This window comes from Artemia franciscana, chromosome 14 (genome assembly GCF_032884065.1).
Source record: "Artemia franciscana chromosome 14, ASM3288406v1, whole genome shotgun sequence".
NCBI classification, from domain to species: domain Eukaryota; kingdom Metazoa; phylum Arthropoda; class Branchiopoda; order Anostraca; family Artemiidae; genus Artemia; species Artemia franciscana.
The window spans coordinates 23,946,208-23,969,572 of record NC_088876.1 but is presented as its reverse complement, the minus strand read 5'-3'; the positions used below and the strand labels follow the sequence as shown (position 1 = coordinate 23,969,572).

Below are 23,365 nucleotides of genomic sequence, written 5' to 3'. Positions count from 1 at the left end.
TGTATTTCTTGCCAGAAGACAAATCACGGGTGCGTGTTTATTTGTTGTTTTTTTTTTTTTTTTTTTTTTTTTCCCAGGGTTCATCTTATCGACCAAGTGGTCCTAGAATGTTGCGAGAGGGCTCATTCTAACGGAAATGAAAAGTTCTAGTGCCCTTTTTAAGTGACCAAAAAATTGGAGGGCAAATAGGCCCCCTCCCATGCTCATTTTTTCCAAAAGTCAACAGATTAAAATTTTAAGATAGCCATTTTGTTCAGCATAGTCGAAAACCATAATAACTATGTCTTTGGGAATGACTTACTCCCCCACAATCCCTGAGGGAGGGGCTGCAAGTTACAAACTTTGACCAGTGTTTACATATAGTAATGGTTATTGGGAAGTGTACAGACGTTTTCATGGGGATTTTTTGGTTTGGGGGTGGGGTTGATGGGAGAGGGCTTTGTGGGAGGATCTTTCCTTTGAGGAATATGTCATGGGGGAAGAAAAATTCAATGAAAAGGGCGCAGGATTTTCTAGCATTACTATAAAAAAAACAATGAAAAAAAAATATGAAAACGTTTTTTCAAATGAAAGTAAGGAATAGCATTGAAATTTAAAACGAACAGAGATTATTACGCATATGAGGGGTTCTAAAAATACTTTAGCATAAAGAGCGAGGTATTTAGGAGGAGATAAATACCTCGCTCTTTATGCTAAAATATTTTTAGTGATTTCAACTATTTATTCTACGGCCTTTTTGATTCAGGGGTCATTCTTAAAGAATTGGGACAAAGCTTACGATTTAGTGTAAAGAGCGAGGTATTAACGAGGGTACAAACCCCCTCGTACACATAATAAAAATATAAGAATATAAAAGTTTGTTATGTAAGTTAATTCTTAAGTTACGTATATTTTTTACTAATAAAAACGTTCGTTGAATATTAAAAGTTTTAGTAGCCTTTTTAAGTAACCGAAAAATTGGAGGGCAGCTAGGCCTCCTTCCCCACCCCTTATTTCTCAAAATCGTCTGATCAAAACTAAGAGAAAGCCATTTAGCCAAAAAAAAAAATTAATATACTAATTTCATTTCAATGATTTATGTGCGGAGAGCCAAAATCAAACATGCATTAATTCAAAAACGTTCAGAAATTAAATAAAAAAAAACTAGTTTTTTTAACTGAAAGTAAGGAGCGACATTAAAACTTAAAACGAACAGAAATTACTCCGTATATGAAATGGGTTGTCCCCTCCGCAGTCCCTCGCTCTTTACGCTAAAGTTTTTAATTGTTTTAAAAAGTAGAATTGTGGCAAAGAGTCAAACTTTAGCGTAAAGAGCGAGGGACTGCGGAGGGGACAACCCATTTCATATACGGAGTAATTTCTGTTCGTTTTAAGTTTTAATGTCGCTCCTTACTTTCAGTTAAAAAAACTAGTTTTTTTTATTTAATTGCTACGAAAGCCTTTATAGGCTTGGGAAAAAACACTTACGGACATAATAATAATATAGATAACTACAACAATAGCTCAGAATAATAAGAGTAACATGTTAACACAGCAATAGCAACACAATGGAATACGATTAACACATAGCAATAACAATAGCCAACACAGAACACGCAAAATAAAGACACATAATGATGACTCAAGAAAATAAAACTTTGCACTCATACATATACATTTGAAATATTGGGATAAAATTAGCAATATACAGCGATCTTATTGCATCATACCTCAGCAATGGGGTTGTTCTTCATAAGACAAGCACAAAGAGAATAAGAAACTTATAAAAGTTGGCTCTTCGCCAATTTAGCACAAGAAGATAGGAGATAAAAACTACTAGTGACATTTTACAACGAATCGTCTGGCAAATACATTAAAAAAGTATAAAATTTCAAATAAAATTGAATATTTGGTATGATCAATTTATACAATAGGATGCAGTAGATAAAATTAATCATTTTTTTTTCAAGAAACACTAAGTCAACAAAATCTAATATGGACAAACGCCTATGTTTAGTTGGGAAGCTCTATGGAGGTTAAGGAGGATTGTTGATTTTAAGCTGGTACCCCTTAATAGGAGAGAATTCTGTTTTTACTACCCTTCTTTATATTTGAAAGTTCCTGAAAAGACAAGTGTGCAGCAGTTTTGGAAAGTCACCACTCACTAGATGGCACTGGTGGGTTTTTTCCTTTTCAACACTAGTGTTTCCATTTTTAACCTCTCTTTGGGCAAGGGCTTGTAGTCAGCCAGAAACAGTTAAAGGGTTGTGCGCGAAAGAGCCTTCTACTTGGAGTTAATGTCTTTCCATAAATGTTAATACACTTTTTGAGGATTCAAAAAAGTGTATATCTACATAAATATGTGAAAATGAGCATTAGAAAAATGAATAAATCACTTGCTGACTAGATGATTTATCTCTACTGTAAAAACAATTAACCATCCTTGAATTCATTTACTATGCAAGGGTTGTGATGGGACAGTCTTCATTCTTAACTTACTTATTGGTCGAGGGGGATTTAGCATTAAAAAGGTGGGAAGCGATGCCTCATAGCAGTCCTTAAGGAAGCTGGTGGCAACACTCAATAGGATCTGAAGGTGGTAACTTGAGGCTCTGACCTTATCAGACAGGGTTGCCCAGTGACGCCAAGTTGAGAAAGGGCTGAAGCTAGATTCACTTTTTAGGTTTATACTTCCAACCGATACGATCAATCTTATTGTCAGCTGTTCAGTATCTGGGTGATGTTCTTTATTATGAGATAGTTGATTTTAATGAAAAATGATAGTTGATCCATTAAAAGCTGTACTAGATCCTGAAAAGGGGGGATAAACGCTCTAATATCAAGGATAATTGTATTTTGCTGTGGAAAGCAAACTCTCTTTACAAAAAAAAAAACTGTACAATCGCTAATTACTTAAAAGAGGGTAAAAAGTTAGACAGAAAATGGGTTAATAATTGGGCAGTGACTTGACCAGATAATTGCATGCTGTAAAATCCCAAAAAAAGGCTTCAGACATGTATCTAGATTTTTAATAAATGTCTTACTTTTGCCAGAAATCCCAAAAAATCATGGAGAAATTAAACATTTTACAAAATTTCGGGGGGGGCGGGCCCGAAGGTCCCCCTGCGTACGAGCCAGCTACTAGGTCTCACTCCCCTCCCCTCGTAGATTTTGGAAAATATTGTTTCATAAAAAGATAAAAACAAAATTAGCCCCCATCCCCAGGCTTTGAAAAATAAAGTTTATTTGTATCTTTTTTAATGAAAAAATATCCCCTACACCCAAAATTTTGTAAAACAAGACCCTTGGGTTATCTACTCCCAAAATGTTGGTCAGAGCTAATAATAATATTGCCAAAGAGGAATGGATGTACATCCCTTAATTTTTGGAAAATGTAAAACGACTTCAAGTTCAAGTTGCGCATACCTGAGGCAACTATTACAGATACACTTGTTTGTTAATTACTAAACTACTATCAGGAAAAAAGTATCTAAACTGACCACTATCATTTCGTGAAACGTGACTCTTATCAAGTCAACCTCGTCTTTCCTAAAAAGGGGAAATATTGTCCTATCAAACAAATTAGTTACTGATGAAAAAGGCTTCAGTTAAAAGAAGAAAGAAGTATTAAAAAGTGACGTTAAGCATTTTTTCTTTTCAATATTCATTGATTAAAGGACGATAGAATATATTAGCAGGTACGTAAAATATTTGAAGTTTTCCTTGTATTCATTTAAAACACTTTTTCAACAAGACAAGTTTTTCAAAGAAAAGTAAAGAGCTCCATTAAGCCAAAAATGAGCAGAAATAAAGTCAAAAATCTTCTGAGAATAAATATACCACAAATCCCTTTCAATAAATAAACGAAACTCAAAACGAACAGAAGTTACAATAAATGGGCGACTCAAACTCAAAACAAGCAAAAATTAACGTGGGTAGGGCCGATTACCCCCGTGCCTTTTCAAGACCAGAACATAATTTGCGCTTTACTGAAAAAAAAAATAAAAAACAAATGACCGTGTATTGTCAGTTCAATTGACATATACTCCTTAAAGTTTGATAATTTTTTATTTATGAAAATGAAAACATTTAAAACATATTTTAACGTATACAAAATTTACACATTTTCAAAATTTGCACATTATTTTAACGTGTTAATTTAATTTAATGTTCTTTTTTATATTTTTGATAATATTTCTTTCCTTATATATTGATGACTATATTCCAAATATTTTAAGTTGACACTCTTTTTCCGAAGCATATTTGGTTCATTGTGCACCATTTGTGGGATACTATGAACACAGTTAAAATAGGGAAGTTTAGTCCCATTCTAATAGCGGTAATTTGTTTGACCGGAACCGGAAGCTAAAATCTCTCCTAAGGTTTATATTTTTACCAGACACCGTCATCCTTATGGTCAGACATTTGGTGTCTGGTAATGCACTTATTCATGAAATGTTGGACACTAAGAAGTGAGTCCGGACCCTAAAACCTGATAAAATTAAAAATTAAAGACTATTCCACCATTTGATATCCACGCTTGAGGGTTTTACAAAAAGAGTTGAGAATGGGCAGCATTGGGTCTTGTGCAATCCAATTACCTAATGTTAAAATAACTATAGAAGTCCGAATTTTTGAGGTACTATTTCTGGGTTTTTACATGGAAGTACGCCAACAAAAGTGAGTGGCTGTCGATGACCCATTTGCTCAGCTGCTGTAATTTGTAATTTTCACTTGTTTCTAGAATGTCATGCCTAAAAAGGGCATCTTAATGTTTTAATAAAAAAAATTATAAGCTTGTCATTGGAATGTCTTTTAGATTAAGAATTCATAGTTTAAAAAAAAGTCTAAAAATTTCAGTATGTAGCTGGTATGCATAAAAATTGTACGAGCATAAAATTGTGATAGGAAGTCTTTAAGAAACTGAAGAATTTTATGCACGTGTCCTTAATGTGAAATGTCTCTCCATGTTTCCCAATGTCTTTATTACACAAGAAACGTTTTCATTCCCACTCATACCTTGATTGAAGCAGATGGGGCTGTTTTGAATATATTCAGTGGACTGGGAAACGCTTTACAAATATTTTGCTCTTTTAAAGTTATGCGAAGAATAATGGACAAAGCATAAGATACACCATTTAATTTTGGGTGAGATAATATTTTGGCTGATTTCTTAGCAGAAACAATAATTTTTCAGAAACTTCAACAAAACATAAGGCACAAAACAGCTTAAGAAAGTTATAGCTTTCCTTTGCAAGTAGCGCTGTTTAAAGAAATCACCACACTGTTAATGTTTGAATTTGTACTTGAATTGTCTAATTTAACATTTTTGCAAATTAATTGCTGTACCCAATAATAATTATTTGTTTTCATGGTTCAGTGTAACAACACTGACGAGAATGGGGTAGGCCAGAGCCCTTGATAAACAGCAAAAATCGTGGAGGGGGGATATTTGATTTTGATTTCCCTGCTAATTTAAATATTCCCTAAGACAGAAAATAGAGTGTAAACTGAAAGCACTCACCAAATATGCCTAAACTGTTTTTAAGGGACTGCTAGGACTTCGTGACACCTCCGTGAGGAGTCAAGTTCTTACAGCTCGTTTTACAGTCCCTTCCGTGGAGACATGAAAGACGTGATATAAAACATGCACAATAGGTTAAATATGGCTCTCTAACAGAATAGTTTTGTACCCCATGATAATGCCACTATATTTGGCTCCAGATGAGCTCTTTCAAATTAACCTGTCAGGCCAAAAGAATCAGGGGAGATGTGCAATCTTATATCACATGTAAATACATATCAATACCACTAAAAAGAATAGAAGAAAACGTGTATTGATAAACGATCAGCAAAAAAAAAAAAAGCCAAAATTGAGAACAAACAACCAACTAGATGAAAAACATGGGAAAAGCCATTGAAATGGCTCAAACCCAAGGCCATATTCTAGGGGGTGATTTTGGGTTTGAAATCCCCCCGAAATTTTGTCACAGTCGTGAAAAACGTAACAAATATTAATATAAACACATTTTCAATGTTTCTTTATGTCCCCCCCCCCCAATAAAAATCACCTCACCCCCGATTACGAATCTTGGATACGCCCTAGCGCAAGCCTCAGAATTACAGATTTGGACTGCCGCTTTTCAGCAAAACAAGGTCAGTCGTTATATATGGAGCAATAAAATTAAGCAATTTTTTTCAACCTTATACCACGGTAAAACATAAAATAATGTCAACCATCGAAAACGGTCTGCACGGATCTCTTGGCAAGTTCGGAAGTCTGTTTTGAAAAAAGTTAGAACCACGCTAAATAAAAATAACCTAGAGTGGTCACAGATGGCCGACTAGTGTTACTAGCAACTTATGACTCATTCTAAATTCATTAAAGCGTCAGGAAGCTCTTGTTTTTATTTCCACAAAAGCCAGAATTTTCTAAAAGCTATATAGAAGGTTCAGCAAATTCTTTCACGTCGATAAAACTATATTTTACTGTTGTCTTCTTGATTTTCTTTCTCTTTTGATCAAGATTTCTATAAAACAGTTCTTGGTAACGAACTGTAAGTAAGAAGTGACGCCGCTCAATAGTAACAGAAACTCTAAGGAACAGAGTCTTGACAACAATGGATACATCAAAAGAATTGAATTTCAATGTTTACTTAAAATATATAAAGTTTATTAAGCTTAATGGTACTCATCAAAAGCTACAAGCCTGAGAAAATTTGCCAAATCCCCAAAAAAGGGGAAACAACTCCCAAAACTCAAGTGATAGTGAAAATCATACCACCGAATTCAGCATATGAGACAACCCTCCTGCAGAAGTTTAAAGCTCCTATATATAAAAATGTGGAATTTTGCATTTTTCACGAGAAGCAAGATCACGGACGCGAGTTGGTTTTCCTTTTTTGTTGGTTTGTCTATTTTCCAAGAGGAGATTATATCAAACCAGTTATCCTAGAAGATCAGGAGAAGGCTCATTTCATCAGAAATCAAAAGTTTTAACGCCCTTTTTAAGTGACCAAAAATATTGGAGTGCAAGTTATCCGATCAAAATATTGTTAACCATTTTGTTCAGCATAGTCGAAAGATCCGATAACTATGTCTTTGAGGATGGCTGTACCCCCCCAGCTCCTGGGAGAAGGGCTGCAATCTATGAACTTTGCCCATTGCTTACATGTATTGGCTATTGGGAAGTATACTGATATTTTTCGCGGGAGGGGTCTTTTGGGGATTTAAGCTGGAGTATATTACCATGGAGGAATTTTTTGTACGGGGAAGGAGTTTTTAATGGAGGAGGAGCTGGATTTCCCGACATTATACAAAAAATGGAAATAAAATAAAAACAGGTTTTTTCAGCTTTCATTATAAAAACTTAAAATGAACAGAAATTGTTACGTATATGAGGGGGTTGTTCCCTCCTCGATACAACGCTCTTTGTGCCAAAGTTTTATTTATATAAAACCTTATGATTCTATTTAAATGGCCCTTGTGTTTAGGAGTCATTCTTAAATAATTGGAACAAAAAGTCAAAGTTTGGTATAAAGAGTGAGCTATTGTGGAGGGGGCAATCCTCCTCATATACGCAATAATTTTTGTTTGTTTTAAGTTTTAATGTTACTCCTTACTTTCAGTTGGAAAGACTTTATTTTTTATTTGGTTTTACAAACAACTACTACTACTACTACTAATAACTCACTGCAGCACCAAGCCGCCTGAGGCCAACACAGCTACGCACGCTCCTCCTCCAACCTAATCTATTTAAAGCCTCCCTCTTTACACCCTCCCAGGAAGTTCCCATTTCCTTTAAATCCTTATTTATGACATCCTCCCAACCCAGACAAGGACGACCTGCTTTCCGTGTAGCCCCAGACGGTTGGCCAAAAAGGACAATCTTCGGTAATCTGTCATCCTTCATCCGTAGAACGTGGCCTAGCCATCTCAACCTTTCTTTCATTATAGCCCTAGAAAGCGGGATTGAACCACACTTTTCGTACAACCTACTGTTTGAAATACGGTCAGTCAGCCGGGTACCCAGAACAATCCGTAGGCAATTTCTCTGGAAAACATCTAGTAAATTTTCATCTGCTTTTCGGAGTGTCCATGCTTCAGAGCCATATTTGACCACTGTCATCACTGTAGCTTCCAATATTCTAATCTTGGTTTGTAGGCTTATCTTTCTATTCTTCCAAACTTTTTTTAACTGTGAAAAAACACCCTGAGCTTTAGCTATTCTACTTTTAACATCTTCACTGCTCCCACCATCTTTACTAATAATACTACCAAGGTAACTGAAGCTCCCAACCTGATCAATCTTTTCGTTACCTAAGGTCACCTGTTCATCTTCACTTATTCCTAGCCTTAGTGACTTAGTCTTCTTAACATTAATTTTCAAGCCTATTTTAGCACCCTGAACTCGCAAAACCTCTAAAAATTCATTCATTTTGCTCACACTTTCATCTAATATGCTTAAATCATCAGCATAATCTAAGTCCAGGAGCGTTCTTCCTCCCCATTTGATTCCATGGTCTCCAATTGCCTTTCCTGTGCTCCTTAAGACGAAGTCCATCAAAATGATCCATATAAAGGGGGATAGAACACAACCCTGCTTAACTCCTGATTTAATACAAAACCAGTTGCTAACCTCATTTCCTACCTTAACCGCAGCAGTATTATTCTCGTACATAGCGCAAATCACTTTAATGTATTTTTCTGGTATACCATATAACGATAAGACCTTTGTTAACGCTGTTCTATCAACAGAATCGAAAGCTTGCTCATAATCGATAAAACTAAGGACCAAAGATGTTTGACAACGAAGGGACTTCTCAATTATTAACCTAAGAGTGAAAACATGGTCGACACATCCTCTACCTTTTCTTACAAACAATGACATAGAAATTGCCTTTAGCAATTACATTGAGGATGGCGTGCTTGTAAATTAGCCCCCATTTAATTAAAACTCTTTAACTCACACCTTGTTCAACTCAACGCCCATTCAACCCGACCTTTGTTAGCTCAACCCTCTTAGCTTAATCCCCATTCAAGCCAACCATATGCAACTCAATCCCCATTTAAATCAACCCCTATTTGACTCAGTCCTATGCAACCCAACGCCCATTTGTGCATACAAATGGTTACATGTAACGTTAGGTTGAATTTAATAGGGATTGAATTGCATGGGGGTTAAGTTAAAAGGGGTTGAGCCGCAAGAGGCTGAGCTGAGTAAGGCCGAGTTAAATAAAGATAGAATTGAACGGGGTTGAATTGAATCAGGGTTAGGATGAATGGGGCTTTATTGCATGGAGGCTAAGTTAAACGGGATTGAATTACAAGAGGGTTGAGATAAGCAAGGGTTAAGTTGAATAGTACTAACGTGCATGGGGTTTAATTGAATTGGGTCTGAATTGAATTACATGAGGGTTGGGATCCACGAGGGTTGATTTGAATGGGGCTAAGTTAAAAGTGTTGATATGAACAGGGTTCATTTGAATGGAAACCACAGAAGATTGCTGCACAGTTGACAATACTCAGATACTTGCTCTTCTTCGGTAGAAAAAAACTCCCCGCTGGTTCCCTGTTGTGTTTATCATTCAACTTTGTCAATAAAAGCTTAACGCCTCTATTTTTACTGATAAGACCATAAGTGCGATTGCACGAAGAATACAGGGAATACGTCACGAGACTCAAAACCAAAATATAAGATCCATTTGAATCTACGATGCTATATATAGCCAGAATGGCCTGGAATATATAAAATTATTTTCCAAAAAAGCCTGTTGAGTTAAACGATACTGTATCTTCCTTTTTGGAGGAGGGGGTGATTTTTCTTTCATCTTTCAGTTTGACTTTGATTAAACCGTATTTCCAAAAATTTGAACGTCCTTGCTTCTCAAGACTATATTTAAAGTATTTATGCTGAGATATTTAGCAGGGGCAATTAAAGATTTTCTCGGGGGGTCCGGGGCTAATAGTTCGAAAACTGTATTCTTGGGTCTCAATGTCCTGGATCAGAGACTGAACGAGTACACAGCGTTTTGAATCTATTGGACAGGGGATAGTGGTTAAAAACTCAGTTATAGGAACCATAGAGATAAAATTATACAAACGTTTTTCCATTTGAATCTACGGATAGATAGAATATTTTTTTCACTTAACCAAGTTAGTTCTATTTATAAAAAAATAGCCTGCAAGACGATGATAATTTTCGTCACAGTGTAATCTAGTTTAATTGTCCCACGCCTTTCGTTTCTGTCATGTGAAATTTTGCGACGTCATCAAGGACAAAATAAAAAAGAAAGCAGTCACGTAGTCCCTGACTTTATATAGAGTATCTGGGGATTTTAGGACCAGATCTTTCTAAGGAATCAAATAGTGTAATTGCACTGTTTTTCTGGATTATCGCTTGGAGAGGTAAGCCACGTGGATATACATATCAACGTAGATCCTTGACTTTCTTGTTCCTTGTTCTAAATTAAAGAGAAGGAAGATAAACACAAAGGCGTTACTGTAAAAAATGGTGGTTTTTTAGGTAAACAGTGCTTGGTTGTGCCCAAAATGACCGAGGGTATCGAAAAGGTATATTTTTACAGCAAACCAAAATTCAGCATTAAAAAAAAAACATTTAAATATAATTTTAATGGAGTTAAACAAAAACAACGTTTCAATAATGTAATTGAATAGTTTTTGATTTCACAATTGAATATTTTTGTCTAGATTTTTTCGCTTCAATTTACAAGACTCTTAACTTTGTCTTCTTCTCAAATTTCGACTTTAAAAAATCCCCTGTTCTGATTTAGTTTTATATTCAACAAAACTGGAGCGCACTTTCGCTAAAAATACACGTTTAAAATGGCTAAATTTTCTTCTTTTTTTTAATACAATGGAAATACAAAAGACTACAGTATATTTATTCTAGTCTTTAATAGAATATAGTCTTTAATAAAATATATTACAGAATATATTTGTTACATTCTAATAAGCTTTCATGAAAATATGGGTAAAGCTTGAGCGGGAGTGTTGAGCGGTTGACAGTCACCGTGAACGCAGCAACTCCTTTTAGTTTTAAGTTTTAACGTTACTCTTTGCTTTCAGGTAAAACAAAACTTTTTGTGTTTTGTTTATTTTATCTCCCTTGTTTATTTATTATAAAGAAAACATAGACTATCCGATGATGTAATGAGGTGCAAAATATTAGGCTCTCCGATATCTTATACAAAGTGGTACAAGACATATTTAGTCTTATGACATTTGGTCTACTTTGGATGGGGATAGCATAAAATGGCGAAAGACTCGAAAATGACTATCTATTTTTAAGCGTTCGTTTACACGACTCTTCTTTCAATTTTCTACACAAACTGGTTCGACCCAGTCACCCCTAATAGAAATTAAATAAAAAAAACTAAGTTTTTTAAATGAAAGTAAGGAGCGACATTAAAACTTAAAACGAACAGAAATTACTCCGTATATGAAAGGGGCTTTTCCTTCTCAACGTCCCGCTCTTTACGCTAAAGTTTGACTCTTTCTCTTAACTCTACATTTTAAAACAGTAAAAAAAACTTTAGCGTAAAGAGCGGGGCGTTGAGAAGGAAAAGCCCCTTTCATATACGGAGTAATTTCTATTCGTTTTAAGTTTTAATGTCGCTCCTTACTTTCATTTAAAAAACTTGTTTTTTTTTAATTTAATTTCTGAACGTTTTTGAATCAATGCATGTTTTGATTTTGGCTCTCCGCAGAGGAATAATTAAAACGAAATTTGTATATTTTTTTTTTTTTTTTTTTTTTGGCTAAATGGCTTTCTCATAATTTTGATCGAATGATTTTAAGAAAAAAAGAGCGGGGGAGGAAGCCTAGTTGCCCTCCAATTTTCGGTTAATTAAAAAGGCAACTAGAACTTTGAATTTTCTACGAATTTTTTTAAAATTAAAAGATATACGTAACTTATACATTAGCTTACGTAATGAACTTTTGTATTCTTATGTTTTTATTACATATATGAGGGGGTTCGCCCCCTCGTCAGTACCTCGCTCTTTACACTAAAGCTTAAATTTTGTCCCAATTCATTAAGAATGACTCCTGAATCACAAAAGCCGCAGAATAAATAGTCGACATTACTAAAAATACTTTAGCGTAAAGAGCGAGGTATTAGGAGGAGGTGAGCCCCTCATATGGGTAATAATTTCTGTTCGTTTTAAGTTTTAATGCTACTGCTTACTTCCAGATGAAAAACAACTTTTTCATTGTTTTTTTTTTTAAGTAATGCTAGTAAATCCTGCAATCCCTTCATGGAAAATTTCTTCCCCCATGACAAATTCCTCGATGGAAAGTTCCCCCAGCATATCCCCCTCTTCTCAACCCCTGCCTCCAACCAAAAAATCCTCCTGAAAATGCCTGTACACTTCCCAATAACCATTACTATATGTAAGCACTGGTCAAAGGTTTGAACTTGTAACCCCTCCCACGGGGACTGGGGGGAGTAAGTCGTCCCCAAAGACATAGTTATAAGGTTTTTCGACTACGCTGAATAAAATGGCTATCTCAGAATTTTGACCCGTTGACTTTGGGAAAATGATTAGCGTGGGAGGGGGCTTAGGTGCCCTCCAATTTTTTTGGTCACTTTCAAAGGTCACTAGAACTTTTTATTTCCAATAGAATGAGCCCTCTCGCAACATTCTAGGACAACTGGGTCGATACGATCACCCCTGGGAAAAACAAAACAAAAAACAAACAAACAAATAAACACGCAGCCGTGATCTGCCTTCTGGCAAAAAATATAAAATTCCACATTTTTGTAGATAAGAGCTTGAAACTTCTACAGTAGGGTTCTCTGATACGCTGAATCTAATGGTGTGATTTTCGTTAACTCTATTCGTTAATTCTATGACTTTTAGGGGGCGTTTCCCCCTATTTTCTAAAATAACGCAAATTTTCTCAGGCTCGTAACTTTTGATGGGTAAGACTAAACTTGATGAAACTTATATATTTAAAATCAGCATTAAAATGCGATTTTTTTGATGTAGCTATTGGTACCCTGGAAAATCTGGGGTGGGCATTTGCCCACCCCTGCCCCCCCCCCCCCCAAATGGCGCCCCTGTTTATGACAAAGGCTAAAATTGATGAAACTTATATATTTAAAATCAGAATGAAAATCCAATTATTTTGATGTATCTTTTAGCATAAACATTCCATTTTTTAGACTTTTGGTTACTATTGAGCCGGGTCGCTCCTTACTACAGTTCGTTACCACGAACTGTTTGATGCCAGAAAAAACTCCACATGAGTTTACAATTCAGTAGCCACAATAGGGGGGACATTTTCCCCTCCTAGACTTCAGAAAATACTACTTCTTTTCTAGTATTTCAAAAAAATTCTAGATCTTGAAAAAAAAATTTAAACCCTCCTTCCGCATTTTGTGTATTGGCACTATTTGGCACTACTGCTAGAGTATCAAAACTGTCATTTCGTATGGTTTCAATTCTTTATGAGGCTAGGGGATCCTTCCACAAATCATATCTTGAGGGACGCCTTCATTCCTCCCACCTCTATACAGACGAGCATTCGAATATTTTCCCTCGCTACATATTATAAATATTACTAATTAGATATTACTACATATTACTATATATTAAAAATTAGACAGCAATGAGAGGAGTGTCCTCCAATCTAAAAAAAAACTCTCCTAGAATGTTAGGAAATTTCGGTCTAGTCACAAATTTTATGAGTTTCATGGTTCCTTTACACATTTCGGAAATATATGCGGAAATCTTCCGTATCTTTTCGAACGATGGCCCAGAAAACGCTACATTTTAAGGCAAAGTTTTGAAAGTCTGAAACAACAAAGATTTTGATGTTCCATAGTTATGTTTTTATTCATTTAAAAACTTTGCCAAGAATCTGTCCTGATTTGAACAATTTGCGAGTTTTTCAATCACGAACACCGACGGGATCTCCGCACGGATTGCTAATTCCGGACGGGATTCCGCAATGTGTAAATGAACCACTAGTGGCCTCTCTTCCCAGAAAACTCTAGTGATCATCTCTTAATAGCCTCTGTGCGAAACAATGGCCAGGAAAAAACAGGGGAGAAACAAAAAAAAAATAAAACTTTTTCAACATAATATATTTACACCTTTAAGAGACTCAATACAACAGAAGAAAAAAACAGAGAAAAAAAACACAGTCAAAAACAACAAAGCAGGTTATCTGATATGTTTCCCCTTGAAGGACGAAAGCAAAACTATACACCGGAAAACTGTACTGGTTTATTCTGGACCATAGGGAGAAAAATAATTTGATTCAGTTGTAGAATCAATCGATTATACATCTATCTGGGATACGAGCCAGAAGTCCTATCGTAGGAGATACAAGAGAAAACTGGAAATGGAATTGTGTTCTGACTTTAGCTGACTAAATAAGACCCATTAAGAAAAAGTTTCTAATAGCAAGCCTTGAATGAAATAAGACAGAATAGCAGAGTTTATGACTTAAGCACCTTAGGATTCCTTATTTCTAGGATTGCCATGATTGCAAAGCATTAAGACGATACTATAAAGGGTGTGGTTCTCGTGGAAATGGGAAGTTTAAACAGCACCTCTGTTGCCATGTATTTCACGAGCTTCAAGCCATAAGGGGTTTAATCCAACGACACCCCTATTTGAGAAAGAGAAAAAAATAGTAGCACTCTTAACTCTTTTTAGTTAAATACTTTTTAGTTAAATTTTCATAGGCAGGACATAGGCATATCCTGTCTATGACCCACCAAAATACTCCCATTCCCCTCGGTGGGACATGTGCCCTACTTAACAGGGAAGTAATGGGTTTCATAGAAATGTCAATCACTCAGAGTGGCAAATAGGGTCCAAACGTCTTATTTGCGTAATCAACCAGTCTTGCTATTTTTGACCAATTTTAGAAATTGTACCATACATCCTATCATTGGAATCAACAGTCCCAGATAATTTTTATTTTCTCTTGTAAGCAAATATACTTCAGGTTTATTATCACTACAAGTTCTTTATTGTTGTCAACATGTCTCATGTCTCAGATAGAATGAAATCTTGACTGTTCATGCATGATGTTGACTGTTCAGACGTTCACACAATTTTCCTAAATTGTGCTGTTTCCTTCCCTTCGAATAAGCGTTAATTGACATTAAGGGTGATAAGTGGCTAAAAATAATAACTTTTGCAATATATGGAGAACCCAACAACAAGGACGTCGTCAAATATCTTAGGAAGAGATCAGAAGAATGGCATAAGAACAATTATAAGACAGGCCACGCAAAAGCAGAATATTCTCGAAAGGGTTGGGAATAGTTAAGAAGAGAGAATTTAAGAATTTCACAACAAAGATTAAATACAAAGAAGGAGCTCTTGAATAAAGAGAAAAGAAATCACAAGAAATAATCTTAATAAGGTCCAAAAAAAAGAAGGACTTCTCGAATTTTACAGGAAGGAAAAAAATAATGGAATTAGAACAGGTTGGGGTAGAAGAGAAGTGTGTACAGCTTTGACAGACGACTTGATGCCGAAATAAATATTTTGTAATAGCAGTCGTTGTAGCTATTAGAGCTTATGATACTTCGCAAAATGGTAAGAAATTTGTGATTATCATAACACATCTAAAATGAAGATAATAAGTATAATGGATAGAAGTTCCTTATCATCCGGAATGTCAGAGCAAAAATAAAAGAAAAAATTAATAATACCTAATATAATAATAATTACTGATAATAATAACATTAATAATGCTGAACAATTAACAATAAAATACCAATAACGAACCATGTCTGATCCCTAAGGACAATTTCAGGAGCAAAATAATATTTTGCGATTTTACAATGTATATATCGTTCGTCTATTTTCATTCCATTGCAGGATGCAATTAACACGGGTTTTAAGAGCACAGAAAACTGGTGAAATGCGTGAACTCTTAAAGCGAACTGGCGTTGAGGTAAGTGCCATTTACTTTGTTTTTTATTAGTGTCATTTTTTTTCCTTCTTATTGCAGTTGGTTCCAGATATTCAATCGACGACTCAACTAAAAAAACTAGTTTGGCAGCTTAACCACATACTCTTGTCTTTTCTTTCTCTTTTTCTCTGTTTTTTCCTCTCTTACTGAAAAGAAATCCATACTATTTTTGTCTAAACTGTTTGCAAATACAGTACAGTTAGCTTTCGAAACATTGAAAAATAATTCCTAGTACAAAAATGGATGAACAGAAATATGGCCAGGAATCTGCCTCAAGGAGCATTTTCAAAATTATTTTAACTCATAATCTTTTGGCTCAAAAATTCTTTATTCTTTTTATTGGGTTAGAATTATATACAGAAGCATCAATCAAGTTTGGCTTAACAACAACGGGTAAAAGCAACAACTTGCAAAAAGAATGTGGGGCTGTTTCGTTTTCTTTTCTAAGATCATGGTTCGTCAGCATCTGATACCTACTAGAAAGCGATCCCTGAACCATTGTAGCCGAAATAAAAAAAAAAAGATTTTAAAGAGTCTGTTTAGAGAATATTTCTCACCTAATATTGTTTTCAAAATAGTAAATATTATTCATATTCAGAAACAATTAGTAATTGTGTGAAGGCATTTTTGAGAATTTCAAAAACAGCCAGAAAGACATCAAAAATAAAATTTCAAAATTAATAGAAAATGACAGCGAAAACCAAAAATTAAGCCATTCGCTTAATAGTACTTTTATAATACTTTTAATATAGTACTTTTATAGTATTAGTATTTAGTACTATAACAATACTATAAAGGCACATCATAGTACGATAAAGGTAAATATGAAATATCTTTTTCTGTTGATGCTTGAATTATGCAGGTTTATCTTAGTTTTGAAAATATTTTGAAAGGAACTAAATTTCAACTGGGGGGGGGGGTCAACTGGGGTCGGTAGGGGGGGCAAAATGAGGTATGGGAGGTTTAGTTGAACAGAGTTCCAAAATCAAAGCACATTATGTGCGTATTACCCAACTGGGAAAAATGTCACACCCTGTAGAAGTCAGTGACCTTAATTTGGCTCTTGGATCCGTGACCTGTACAGCTTTCCTTCTAAATAAAATTCAATATTGCTACATAGAATCATTTTTTTTCTATGGAATTATTATCATTATGATGACAACTACAATGAAAAACAAAATAATAATTTAAAAATATGTAAATGTCAAAAAAAATAAAAAAAGGGTGAATCACTGTCCTATGCTTCCATGTTTAAAGATGTACTTTAGTTACGTTGGCTCACCCCAATTTTTTTTTGTTTTTTTTTACATTTCCGTCTTACGCTTGTTTTACATTTTTTTTTACTTCTTTTCCCACCTTACACATTAAGATCCCTTAGAAACATACTATTTAAAATCATATCCTAAAGAGTATCGGTTTTTAGTTCTTATTTTATTATTATTTTAGCAAATATAGTCTTTATTTCTGTTTATAACGTCATATTGTTTTAATCAAATATATGGTTATTCATAATTACTGTAGTTAATTGTCATTTTTACCTGCCTGAAATTTTAACATTACGAAAATAGCGTTGAGTAGCATTGTAAGGCGGAAACATTAAATTCTATTAGGATTCATTTGACATATTTCCCCCTCTTATTACAATCCCGTTCCACGTTCTTCTTTACCCCTTACATTCAATTTCCACTATAGACCGCAGTTTCACTTCCTTTTTCTTTTTAAATGTCATCTGTAAAAAATGAAAAATAGGTAGCGCAATAATTCTCTTCAGTTTGAGGTGAAGTCTCATATTCGTAACACGTCTCGTCCTGAGAATGAGAATCATAGAAAACAAACTTGCCTCTTAAAATCCAAAGACTCTAAGTACAAAGACCAATAGAGATGTACGTTAGTATCCTTGATCAGCAAATACTTGTCAGAATCAACCTTAAATCAATCCAGAATATATGATTCTGGCTGGTTTAGGTTGTATCAATTTTTAAAATTTAATTTAGGGGACACTATAAGAAAACGCCGGCTCACCCGGCTAGGAAACGTTTTCCAAAGATATTAAGAATATTTTGAAAAGCTATTTAGTAAAGATTTTCTCTCAGTTGAATAAATATCTGTTCATAATCTAGAAAAAGTGAGGACTAAACGGGTTGGATGATTCAGAAACTTCTGAATGATTCATCCACACTGTTCTTCTCTTAGAACTTCATCTACAGAAACACTTAAAGTATCACCATACTAAATATCAACACAATTTGATTCCTACAAAAATCTAGATAATGCCTTTGTAACTACCATGTTTATTCCCTCTGATCACTTTTCTTCTAATCTATTCCCTTAACTCTTTCACCTACGCTGCTTACCTTTTGTAGACTCATCGGCTTATTGCTCAAGATGTCAAGTCCGATCAATTCATCCTCTATCTTTTCTTAAATCACATTTTTCTTCTCTTAGAAATTTACCTACAGGATTACCTAGTCGTATCACATATGGTGGGATACTCCCTCCCTCCACTGTTTTCAGATAGTCGGTAAAGAAAATTGAGCTGTTAAAGCAGCGGCACGAAATGTCCCTATTTTACTGTCTCAATTCTTTTTATTAGATAAATAGACTAATATGAACAAATGACGTAAAATCAGTGAGAGAAGATTGATCACGGTCGGTAAAAAAGAGAAGTAATTTTAAGTGCAGTATCGCCTGACTATTCGGTAAAATGACCAGCCATTCGGCAAATCCCCCCCCCTCCTCTGAACATTTTGGCTAGTGATGCCTATTGGCTTAGTAATTTGCTTCCTACTGAAATCAGACTAACTTCTTTTTAATTACTATGTTCACATTTGCCAACTTTCTTATAACGAGGCTTAATTAGTTTTTTTCTTGAAACCACCAGGCTCTTTCCATTTATCAAAATCATATTCGTGAACTTCGGTAATTTATCTTTAACATTGTAGCCACCACACTTCAAAAACCCACATACCAGGCTATCGGTACCTGCTACCTTTTTTTTTTTTTTCAATTCTGTTAGCACCGGCACCAACTACACCATTCTAGTTTTTATCCAGACTTGTCTCCCTCCTATTTAATGAACTAATAAACCACTCCTAATAGTTATGCGTACAGGTACAAGTACAATATCACTTCGAGTTCTGCAGTCAGTATATGATTATATTTCCCTCTTAGTTTCTTTTCTTTTAATTCTATATTTCTCCTGACATACCTTATGAGTTTCGTGTATAAACTACTTTACACTTTTACCCTGGCTTGAGCCCCTCCCCTCTCCTTGAGACAAATAACATGGGCGCCAGCAGGGAGCGGCGGGGGGGCTTGGCCCCCTTGAAATTTGGGATTATAAAGTAAGTATAAGGAAACCAAAGGAAAAATAAAAGAATAGGGAAAAACCATAGAAAGAATGTGTGTTGCCCCATTGTTGGCTGCCTGCCAATGGGTTTTGAATATTAATAAGGAAAATAAAAGTTCTAATTTGTGACTGAGTGACCCCTTTCAAATTTTCCGCAAACATTTATCTATATGATTTGGTTGAAGCAACTAAAAATTCAAATTCTATACAGTAATGAATGGTAAGTAAATAACTATCCTTGTAAATAACGAAAGTATAAGAGCCTAACTATTGATAACATTCAGTCAAAGAATCGGCTTTTTATGGTGATCCTAAATACGTATTTGTTTATTAGTCAATAGTGCAGTTATTAGTACACAAGAAATTTCGTATAATTATAGAAAACACAAGAAAAACAACTTAATAAGGAGCAATCTCGGTAAAAAAAAAAATATGCCGTCAACTTTTGCTTGCATTGCAAGAGTACCCATGAGCTTAAATATAAAGCCACTATAATCAGAAATGTTTCCCCTGAACGAAATGCTGGGAATTTCTGTATTTTCCCCCTTAGCGGACACGTTTTTTGTGTTTTAGTATCATTTATTTTTATTTCCAGGAGTGATTGTATTTATCGTCACTTCGAAAAAGACTTAATTTTTTACAGTTATAAAGTATAAAGGTGTCAAATATATTGGTTTTTGGTATTCAAAATTAAATTAAAAATATTGACTTAAAAATTTTTATCTGTCTGAATCTTAATGTGTTATTTTTATAAACACTGAGTTTAAAGTTGTTAAATATTTTGGTGTTTGATAACCAAGTTCAAAACTGTCGATATTATTTAAAAATATCCGTCGAACGCTTTGGCATTACTCAACAGAACTGAATGCTGGGAGTTTAAATCTTAGTTTTTGTAAGTAGGCTATTGTTTTGTTTATTTTTTGTAATTACTTACTTTTTTCATTTTTATATGCTTCTACTTTAATTGGTATACTTTTTCCATTGCCTTTTTGAAAAATGTTAGTCTCTAAGCTTCAAATAATGAAAAAAAAACAAATTTTTCAACTGAAAATATTCCTTAAAAATTCCCCCAAATGCATCAGATAAAAATTTTGAGAGAGAATTTTTTTGAAAATAGTTCAAAGGTCAGATATGAAACTCCTATGCTGACGCAACCGTACCGGGCGCGGGGGCAGGCGTTGCAACTTATGTCCTTGGGGCAAATAAGGTTCCTTTGGAAGGGATGCTCGAATAAACTTCAGAGAGGACTCATTTGATCGGAAATTAAAAGTTCTAGTTCACTTTTTAAGATTCAAAAGTAATGGGAGGGCAGATAGCCCCCCCATGGCCTTTTTCCCACAAACATCAGATAAAAAATTTGAAATAGACATTCTGTTAAAAATAGTTCAAGTCAAATAACAAAAACCTGGTATCAATACAGTCCCCAGGACCCGGGGGCAGGCGTTTTAAGGTATGCCCTGGGGGCATATATGGTTCTTGTGGAAGGGATACTCGTATAAACTTTAGAGAGGGCTCATTTGATTGGAAACTGAAAGTTGTATTCACTTTTTAAGAGTCAAAGGTGATCAGATGGCAGCTAGCCTTGCCTCCCCACGCCCTTTTTGTCCAAAATGCATCAGATAAAAATTTTGAGATGGCTATTTTGTTAAAAATAGTTCTAGGGTCAGATAAAAATTTCCTGTGTCGGCACAGCCCCCCAGGGTTCGGGGGTAGGCGTTGTAAGTTATACCCTTGGGGTATATATGGCTCTCATGGGAGGGATTTTCGTTTAAACTCCAGAGAAGACTCATTTGTTTGGAAAGTGAAAGTTCACTTCTTAAGAGGCAAAGGGATCAGAAGGCAACTACCCCTCCCCCCTCGACGCCCTTTCCCCCCCAAATACATCAGATAAAAAATTTTGAGATAGCCACTTTGTTAAAAAAAAGTTAAAAGGTTAGATAACAAAAACTCTGGTGTCGACACAATCCCCTAGGGCCCGGGGGCAGGCGTTGTAAGTCATGCCCTGGGGAAATATTATATGGTTCTTATGAAAGCGATGCTCATATAAACTCCATAGAGTGCTCATTTGATTGGAAAGTGAAAGTTCTAGTTCACCTTTTAAGAGTCAAAAATGATCGAAGGGCAGCAAGCCTCCTCCCCCTGCCGGTTTTTTCCCAAATACGTCACAAAAGATTTTGAGAAAGCCATTATAAACTTCATAGAGGGCTCATTTGATTGGAAAGCGAAAGTTCTAGTTAAGTTTTTAAGAGTCAAAAGTGATTGGAAGACAGTAAGCCTCCTCCCCCGCCCCTTTTTTAACCAAATGCATCAGACAAAAATTTTGAGACAGCCATTTTGTCAAAAATAGTTCGAAGTCAGATAGACAAAAATCCGAATTATATTACAAATATTTTCTTTTGTACTTAATATTGAAAATAAACATCACTACAAACAAGAATTTGGGTATTGCCTTCTTCTCTCACTTTAAAAGCCTAAAGCCCCCTGTGTCATTGGCGCTTTGCTGAAAACGAATTATATTACAAATATTTTCTTCTGTATGTATTATTGAAAATAAACATTAAAATTATAGCAAAATTTTGAACTGGTGATCTTTCAGCGGTTAATATCATTATACATTAAATATTCAGTTTAATTTATTAGTTCTTTCCAAAAGTGTTCAAGAGGAATATAGTTTCACTAAAAACAAGAGTTTGGATACCCTCCCCTTCCTTAACTGTAAAAACCTAAGGCTTACTGCGTCATTAGTACTTCACTGAAAACGTATATTATATAACTATATATATATATATATATATATATATATATATATATATATATATATATATATATATATATATATATATATATATATATAGTATATTATATAATACGAATATTTTCTTTTCCAGTTCTTACAGCATGGAAAACGAAAATAAAATTACAGAGAAATAAAATCTTAAACTGATGGATCTTTCAACCATTAACATCATTATATATCAAATATTCAATTTGATTTTGTTTATAATTTCCAAGACTGTTCAAGACACATAGTTTTCAGTAAAGCGCCAGTGACGCAGCAAGTTTTAGACTTTTGTAGTGAGAGAAGGAGGCGATACCTAAACTCTTGTTTGTAGTGATGTTAATTATAATTTTTATTTTAAGTTCAAAATATTAAGTACGAAAGAAAAAACCTGTAATATAATTTGTTTTCAGTAAAGCACCAATGACGCAGTTGCTTTTAGACTTTTACAGTGAGAGAAGGAGGCGTACCCAAACTCTTGTTCGTAGTGATTTTTGTTCGTTCCAAGCCTGATTTGCACATTCAATTTGAGTTTCCCTCGTTTCAAAATTTATTTATTCATTTATATTAGTACCTAATGTATTGTTTGTTTAATTTCTGTTCGTCTTGGGTTTCATTTATGCTTCAAAAGCAAAAATTTTTTTTTTCATTTTAAGCTTGATTTGCATATTCAATTTAAGAATTAATTGCTTTGAGATCTATTTATTTGTTTATATTATTACTTGTTGTATGTTTTTTGCAATGATTGTCTATTTAATTTCTGTTCGTTTTCGGTTTCATTTATTCTTTAATAGTAATTTCTGGTCGTTTTGAGTTTGAATTTTAACAGGTATTTGTATCTACTGATCTTAAGTTTAAAATGCTCTTTATTTTTCTTTGAAAAACTTCTTTTCCAAAAAGTTTTTTTTAATTAGTTAGCAACAAGGTCAAACACGTGGCAATTATATTAATCAACCCTTTTTTAATGCTACAGCTATAGCTCATTATTATGATCGGGCATTTTCAAATGATTATTCAGTGCGTCAATACAAATGAGTTTTTTTTTATAAAGATGGACAATGGGCAAGCACAATTAACTATATCTCAGCTTAGGCCTAATTAAGTCAGAATTTAACTTTAAGATGGGTCAAGGGGATGTAGAAAATGTTTATTTTGGTATTCTTTGTACTTCAAACAGAGATTTTTTAGTTCTGCTGAACTGTGAAGCCATGATTTGTTATTTACCTATGAAATTTTATTTCAGATCATTTTCAGGCCTTTTTTTTGCTTTCATTAGGAAGAAGATCATTTCATAC

The 23,365-nt window shown here is 34.5% G+C and overlaps 1 protein-coding gene across 2 annotated transcripts in view; it reads left to right on the top strand.

Moving 5' to 3' along the window:
• Nucleotides 1-3,521: 3,521 nt before the first annotated feature.
• LOC136035482 (normal mucosa of esophagus-specific gene 1 protein-like) overlaps nt 3,522-23,365 on the top strand; it is a 113,760-nt gene continuing 93,916 nt past the window's right edge. The window contains exons 1-2 of one of the 2 annotated variants that reach the window (XM_065717298.1): nt 3,522-3,677; nt 15,849-15,924. In XM_065717298.1, coding sequence (XP_065573370.1) covers nt 15,850-15,924 — 75 coding nt within the window. In that variant the 5' untranslated portion in view covers nt 3,522-3,677; nt 15,849. Of the gene's footprint in view, nt 3,678-10,266; nt 10,387-15,848; nt 15,925-23,365 lie in introns of those variants that run through there. The other variant, XM_065717297.1, reaches the window with a different exon arrangement.